The sequence below is a fragment of the Curcuma longa genome, chromosome 2 (assembly GCF_044706935.1).
Source record: "Curcuma longa cultivar G26 ecotype Majalengka, Jawa Barat chromosome 2, ITB_CL_G26_1.1, whole genome shotgun sequence".
NCBI lineage: Eukaryota > Viridiplantae > Streptophyta > Magnoliopsida > Zingiberales > Zingiberaceae > Curcuma > Curcuma longa.
Window position 1 is genome coordinate 1,945,590 of NC_133862.1, and position 7,604 is coordinate 1,953,193.

General features: G+C 36.4%; 1 protein-coding gene and 1 long non-coding RNA gene across 2 annotated transcripts; both read right to left on the reverse strand.

The window, feature by feature from the left end:
* Positions 1 to 1,089: 1,089 nt before the first annotated feature.
* On the reverse strand, positions 1,090 to 3,600 carry LOC141821359 (eukaryotic translation initiation factor 3 subunit A-like). The gene is made up of 6 exons (XM_074708783.1): positions 3,476 to 3,600; positions 3,186 to 3,392; positions 2,591 to 2,797; positions 2,424 to 2,504; positions 1,968 to 2,169; positions 1,090 to 1,753 (listed from the first exon to the last, which is right to left on the reverse strand). Exons 1-6 carry the CDS (start codon positions 3,584 to 3,586, stop codon positions 1,311 to 1,313), a joined length of 1,251 nt encoding a protein of 416 aa, XP_074564884.1. The 5' UTR covers positions 3,587 to 3,600; the 3' UTR covers positions 1,090 to 1,310.
* Positions 3,601 to 4,643: 1,043 nt separating this feature from the next.
* Positions 4,644 to 5,810, reverse strand: LOC141817125 (uncharacterized). Its single transcript, XR_012600786.1, has 3 exons — positions 5,685 to 5,810; positions 5,463 to 5,572; positions 4,644 to 4,725 (listed from the first exon to the last, which is right to left on the reverse strand). It is a non-coding gene; the product is annotated as an uncharacterized LOC141817125 (long non-coding RNA).
* Positions 5,811 to 7,604: the final 1,794 nt, after the last annotated feature.

The following is a 7,604-nucleotide window of genomic DNA, read 5'->3' on the forward strand; positions in this document are numbered from 1 at the left end:
AATATAAAAGCTAACATACAAGGAAAAAATAAATATAATATAATATAATATTAACATGGTTCAAACTCTCAAGTTATATTCCCCTACTTGGATTTGTCACTAGTTTGCTGTTCTTCCATAGGTGAAAAAAATCACAAAATTTGTAAGGAATAAACCATCTTTTTATGGTCTCACTGTCACTTTAGTATTGTTTTAGACTAATAATTGTTGTTAGATGCTCAAGGAATTGGGATATCAAACACTATCAATATCACGAATGGTTTGAGCACCGCGGATATATAAAATACCTTGTATAAAAATCGAATTCTCATTGTATGGAAGTCCGTTCTACCTTTTTACTATTGACCAAGCCCCAAGGGGCTCCCTTCATGACATCTGTTCTGCAAAAAAGGTGGAATTTGCCACCTTAACGGCCCCACACGATCGGTCCCATGACCATTTGTGAGGAGGTAAATCGAGAAACTGCAGTTGGTCACGACATAGGAGGGTATTGCCTGACTTCGTCAGGATTCGAACTCTTGTCCTCTTCTGTAAGTCTGCTGCGTCGTAATTAACTCAGCTGTGCCTCGGGGGCTCCCCTCATAACATCTGGAAGCTTGGCAAGGTGGTGGTTGATAACTCATGTTTTGTTTGGAGTAGAGCAGGATGCATAAGCTCATAACGTAGCTAAGTAGACTTCCAGGCTTCGCGAGGATGCGATGCTTGTAGGTGTGGATCAATGTTGTTTCAATGAACTAGTTTCTTAACCTGCTCAAGTCCACCATTGAGTAATTTGCTACATACCAACTAAGAATTCCGAATTACCTTAATAATGGACATATTTGAAAATTCCAGTCAGTCATACCAACACAATGTTTTGCTTGGTCAAAATGCTAAAAATCATGTGAATTGTCTAAAAATGATCTGATTAGAATGTTGTTCTAATAAATATAACCAGTTGACCACAGGATAAAAGGTGAAACCACCATTTCTTCCAGTCATCAACAGAGGCCGATCAAACATTGCATCACGGTAAGGAATATAAATAATGATTTAAGAGTACATGCTTATGTCAAATCCCAAAATAACAATAACATCTACCCAACTGCAAACAAAAAGCTGCATCAATACACTGAGCAGTTTGATTACTAGGAATCACTGATGCAACAAAATTATCTATCTAAATTATTCAAATAAGTACTGAGGTGGATCAAAACAGAATCACCCTCCGAACTCAAACCATACTCTTGAACAAATTTTCACTTAACCACTCAGCCATCCTTGATCAACATAGCACATTGCTCAAAACATATTAGTACATATTAGTTGCACTAACTGCGTGACCTCGACCAGGAAGATGAAGATGAAGTCCTTGGACCACCAAAGGAAGGCCGGCGGCTCTCACTTGTCCACTTATCACCACCTGAGTGGGGAGGGTGATCATCCTTCCTTCCCCATCGATCAGGCTCAGGAGGGGCAGCTGCTGCTGCCCTTGCCCCTTCACTTCTCTCACGGAGGAATCTTGGCACGTACTTTGCAGTAGCTGGTGCAGCAGATGCAGGAGCAGCAGCTTCTGCGGCCACTGCTGGAGCAGGTTCAGCAGCTGAAGGAGGATCAGTTGGCTGTGGTAGAGGTTCAGTGGGTTTTCTAAGGAGTGCTTCTCTTCGCAGCCTTTCCTTCTCTTCCAACTCCCTCTCTCTTTGCCTCTGCCTCTCGGCTATTGCATCCAGCTTTGCTTTTCGCTCCGCATCTTCTTTCTTTCGCCTCTCTTCTTCTGCAATATTTTGGCACAAAAAATGTAACTTCCTGAAAGTTTGGGTCTAACAAATGACATGTTCTTCCAACATTTTTAACAGACATTGTTTAGAGGCTTCATAGTGACATAAACTGATTCAGTTCTGCCATCAATACAGATTAACCGAACCTAATTCTCAACTAACTGAAGCAGCGCTATTATATTGTAATACTGTTTGGAGAATTCCAATTACCTTCACGCTTTCTAGCTTCCTCCTCTTCTCGTTGCCTTGTCAACCGCTCTTCCTCAGACTTGAGATAATAGAGAAGCTTCCTCTTGATCTCTCGCTCACGCTTCCGCATTGTTACAATCTGGTTAATTTTATCATCACGCTCTTTCTTCAGTCGGTTATGCTCTGCTTCACGTCGGCTAACTACCTTGTGCTGAAATGTTTCCTGGAGAGTATCGAATAAATCACATCAGAAGATTAAACTCATTGAAAAGATATAATTGTCTGGTATTTTAGATGAAACCGTTGAAACTGTTGAAACTGTGGTTCCTTTCATATTCTTGTTTAAATCACTTGAGCTTAGGCAAAACTTGGAACATAGAAATGGTAGATACTTTAAGCAGGAATAAGGGAAATATATTGTTTCCTAAATTTCACCAAACATTTTATTTGAAAAGGTTACAATAGAGGAATGTTAACCTTGTGTTCCAACATTCGTCCTAGTCTATTCTTCTCTTGGAGATCACCAGCATGATGCTGCCTGCTTAGCTCTATCTCTTTCTGGAAAAAACAATACATTTTTTCAACATTACCAAAAAACAAAAATCATAACTTCACAAATCAGAGAGCATTTGAACATATCAAACCAGTTGTTCATGTTCATGAAGCAATTTCTCTTCCACCAAATGCTGCTGGAAAGCTTGCTCAATGAGTTGGGCCTCTTCCTCTCTCTTTGCCCGTTCCATATAATCCATTGTTTTGGCAAGTTTCTGCAGCTTCTTCTCCAACTCTTGCCTTTCCTTCAACTGCTCGCTTAAAGCCATCTCGATCAACGTCTGCTTAGTGACCTTCTCCTGACAAATAATGAATAATTGAATAGTGTGGGAAAAAACCATGTTGCATTTTCAAAAAGAAAACATGACATGACAATGTAAATGAGTAAAAAAGGGTAACCAACAACAGATAAAGGAATGTAATGAAACAGCAGAATATTCAAACAACAATCTACAAAGGAAAACAATTTTTATCACCATAAAAACTAAACAACTTATGGATGTGAGATTGAGACTTGCATATTATCTAAAAATCTCCTACTAAAAATGATAGCTAATTTTAGCAAATACTTTACTTGTGATCACTTTTCAATAAAACAAAAGTGAAAAACTACAGCTGCTACAATTAACCTAATTAACTATAAGAATTTGCAGCAAAATCCCTTCATATAAAACAATATTAGATTACCCCCTCAAGCAGCGGTTTCTTTCCTTTCTTTTTGGCACCTTTTTGCGTTTCAAGAAGCAATGCTTGAGCTTCCTGAAGTTCCCTCTCCTCTATTTCACGGCGAATTCGCTGCTCCTCTCTCCGAATATATTCTTCAGCCAACCGCTTCTGTTCAGCCTCTTCAGTTACCTTCTGTAGTTTTAATCTTTTAGATTCTTCTTCTCGCTCCTTAAAATATGCAAAGATAATCGTTAATAGTTAATATTGAAACTTCAGCAAAATATAAATCTCAGCAAAAGTTTTGAAAATACCATTTCTAGCATCTGACGTTCATGCTCTTCTTTGCGTTTCTCAATGATGGACTTCCTAGCAAGAAGCCTCTTATGTTCCTTGTCAACTATCTCTGCCAGATCATATCTCATACCCAGTTTGGAAGCTTTCCTTATTTTCTGAATTGTACTGATTGTTCTTCTGTTCCAATTAACAAGGATCGAAGATCATATGGCATTGGAGGACAAACCAAAAAGACTTCACCACCAGCACAACAAAAATTAGGAGGTTCTAAATAAAATCTCTTTGCTCCACAGTGTTGACAATCTAAGGCAGAAGGAAGTCTCATTGCTTCTGTTGGTAAATTACATCCACATGTTTTCCCTAACAAAACACCAATAATATTCATTTAACCATATCACCTTAGAAGATAAAAGCACAAACAGAGAACCTAATGCAGGAATAAAAATTTTCCTAACCTCTTACAGCACAGGAGCGAGAACCATTATTCTCTGTGCATTGAGTATCGGGCTCGATTACTATAGGTATAGATGGTATATTTTCTCGTAGAGGCTGCTTACATGATGAATAAGTGTCATATAGAAGAAACAAAACTTTGGTTTCAATTTAAGCAAAAAAAGCTCTCCCAACATAGGTGTTACCATCATGAGTTTGATTACCTCAGAGTCTCCTATCTGACTACTCTGACTACCTAGATCAAAATCTGCTAGTTGTATTTTTCTAGCCAACCGCATCTGCCTTCTTCTTGCCAAAATAGCAGCTTTTTTATCAGATGGACATTTCTGCATATTTTTTTCGGCGCAAGGCATTTTTGTCCATGTTATGCATGAAACTGAAGCAATGTTTGAAACGCCAACAATTACTGACATCACCATTATCGATCAACAACCAAAGTATAAACAAAACAATGTTTGAAACGTCAACAATGATTGCCAAATCAAAGCAAAACACTTATCAACAATCACAGTGAAAATGAGACAATGTTCAAAATTCCAACAATCATTGCCAAATCAAAGTAAAACACTGGTACATATCTATTCCCAAAAAAAAAAAAACTATTGAATCGAAAAGATAATGAACATAAAAACTAAAATAAACAGAATAATACACAAACAATAATTATAGAACAACAAGATAACCATACGAAAAGTTTTCAAGAATAGGTTGTACCTTGTACCTTATAGAAGCACCAAACCAACACAAAGCAAACCAGCAATTTTCGTGAGAAAAATAGCTTCCAGGAAGATTCTGCACAAGAAGCAGCCAATCCCTAGAAAGAACAAACAAAAAGCACAATATCAATATAACACAAAGTAAAGAATATGCACATAAGATGAATGAAGTGCAATAACAAAAAGCCTTGTTTGCTGGTCACCATGATCAGAACAAACAATTGAAAAAATTTTAACATCCCTCCTTTATCATAACAAATGCAGAACAAAATTATTAGGTCATATCATAATTGCATCCACATGTTTTTGAATCTTTTTCTTCACTTAAAAACTATCTATAAAACATTTTTAAGTTTTTTGAGCGATTCACTTAATTTTTGTAAATTGCAGAATAAGTTCATGATTTTCTGTTTATTGTAACATTAATGAGTTAACTTCATGGATATCAATGTTTAGAAAAACACAACTAACTAATTATGATAAACTAAAAGCATAACAGAGAATGGAGCAAGCATAATGAAAAAGGAAACAAAAAACAAAAACCAAAAACCAACAAGATAATCTCATCACCAGTTTTGGAAAATAACACACAAAACAAAAACTAAATATAATGAAAACATGAATGAAAACAAATAAGAAAAAAAGAAAAGTAACCGAGGAGTTCAAGAAAAAGTCCCAAAAAAATTGCAAGCAACAAACACAAACATGAAATAACACACATAACACACAGAACAAAGATAAACTGAAAAAAGAAGACCAAAACATACCACCAACACCAACACCACGCCAAACCAGAAAAATAAAGACTCAAAAACGGGGGAAAAGGACTATAAACCTTGAAAGAAGTTCACACATGCCCATCATTATCAGGAGAGGAACACCATTCCGTCGCAGCATTTTGTACGAAACACAAAGGGTGAGAGAAGGAAAGAACCAGATTTTTCGCTGAAAAAAATCAAAGATGTGACATTAATAAATATTTTCCAAATCCAAAAATAATAGAAAAATTAGGAGGAAAAGGTAATTTTATGTTTAGGTAGACCATAAAATAGATTACCAGAGCAGCATGCACAGGTGCTCAGATCGATGCCATTAGAGCCCTATGCAATTGAACCAAAATCAGGAAAATCTCACTGCCGGCGCAGAAAGCGGTGCATCAGAAAGGGATTTTAGGGCATCGGACAAGAATGATTTGGGGGAGGGTTTAGCGGACTCGGAAACCCATAATACTCCACGGTCCGCCTGATAGGTCACCCGGAAACCCCTCCACGTGACGCCACGGCCGCACGCGCCTCGTCGGAGAAGCGGTGGATGAGATCCAACGAGAGCGCGGAAGTGCCGCCTGCTCCCCAGGCTACGCAGCTCGCAGAGACCAAAGCGATCAAGATACGAACTTTCTCCATGTAAAATGTGTAGATCTGATGGCAGTGTCCAAATGGGACGAAATCTATGGCCCCGGGAAGAAGCGAGAATGGCAGAAAGAAGTGCGAGCGGGCATGGAGCAGATCCGAGAACCGAAGAAGAATGTAGGACAGCAGAGAGGAAGAACTTTGGAAGGGGAAAAGGATCTAGGGCTTTGGAAGCAAACCTTCGCCTGCCTCCTCGAGTGGTCGTCACTCACGTGCTAAATAAGGCTGTTTTTCTTTTTACATATAGATAAGATGAAAAAAGAGAGTTATAGTTGAAGAATGAGAAGAAAAAATTAATTAAGTTAGATTGAAAAAAAAAAAATTAAAAAAGAAAAAGATCAAAAGAATAAAAAGATGGTGCGTGGAAGCTTATGCATGAGGTGGTGGGAGTGAAGTTGTGTACGTAAAAGAAAATAAAAAGAAAAGAGAGGTGAAAATAGATTAATTCATTTTAAATCACTTGAATCAATTTAATTCAATTAAATTTGGTTCGTTCATAATTTTATCAAATCAAATTTAAATCAACTCTAGTTTGGACTAACATACTCTTAATAATTTAGATAATTTTAATGAACGGTATCATATTAGAATTCAATATCATATTATATTATTTATGATTATTTACTAATTTAAAAATCCTAACAACTCCTTTCCAACATATATGGACCTTACATGGCTCCGTCTTTGATTCAAAATAAAAGTGATAACTTGAAGTGAAATAGAAATGATTACTCACATCAAATTATTTAGTTTAAGAGGTTATTATATATAAATTTGAGTCTAATAATGATATTCACTTAACTTTAAAGTATAATCGGGTTGTAGGATTGGAATAGAGGTTAGAGTGTGGGTGAATAGTTAGATCGTTGTTGGTGCAATCATAGCCCAAGTAATCAATGTGATCACGAATTTTGATATTTGAACAAAGGATTTAAATTAAGTATTATATTGTAATTTGATATGCATATTTAAGTATACAAGGACTTGTAGGAACACAAATGGAGATTGGAGAGCTCGCGCTTGATAGTTGAGTGATGATATGAATGATAACTTAGCGTGACCAAGATGACACACTGAGTAACTTGAAGACCTATGGAGATTGAAGAGGGTTGTATGAGACAACAGAGGACCAGAAGTACTAAGGTGGTGTTAGAGCAACTTCGGAGTATATCATGGCATGGCCAAGTTGGAGGCTCAGTTGCTCGAGGTTTAAAAAGATTAGATAGGATTGCACGAGATAATCAAGAGATCATAGGGCAAGTAACATTGAGGGGCAACAAGAATGATAGATACAGAAGGCAAACTAGGTAGAAACACTATAAGAAAACATGACTTTAGAGACCGATTTTTAAAACGAAATTAAAATTTATTTCAAATTTTAATGAATTAGAAGTGGATTTGCTAGAATTACTAATCAAGTAAACTTAAATAAAATATAATATATAAAAAATATTTGAGATAGAATTTAAAATGAACTAGAAATAAATTTATAAATAAATTTTTATAAATAAAATAAATACAGATTCAAAATAGAATTTGATACAAAATTTTATTTGTCAAAAATTCAT

Bases quoted from the DNA above. Each gene is read 5' to 3' on its own strand.
- LOC141821359 (XM_074708783.1), bottom strand. From the start codon at position 3,586: ATGAGATATGATCTGGCAGAGATAGTTGACAAGGAACATAAGAGGCTT. The intron at 3,393-3,475 runs GTATTTTCAAAA...GCATATTTTAAG, and splicing joins AACGTCAGATGCTAGAAATG to GAGCGAGAAGAAGAATCTAA. The intron at 2,505-2,590 runs GTTTGATATGTT...TGTTTTTTCCAG, and splicing joins TTCATGAACATGAACAACTG to AAAGAGATAGAGCTAAGCAG.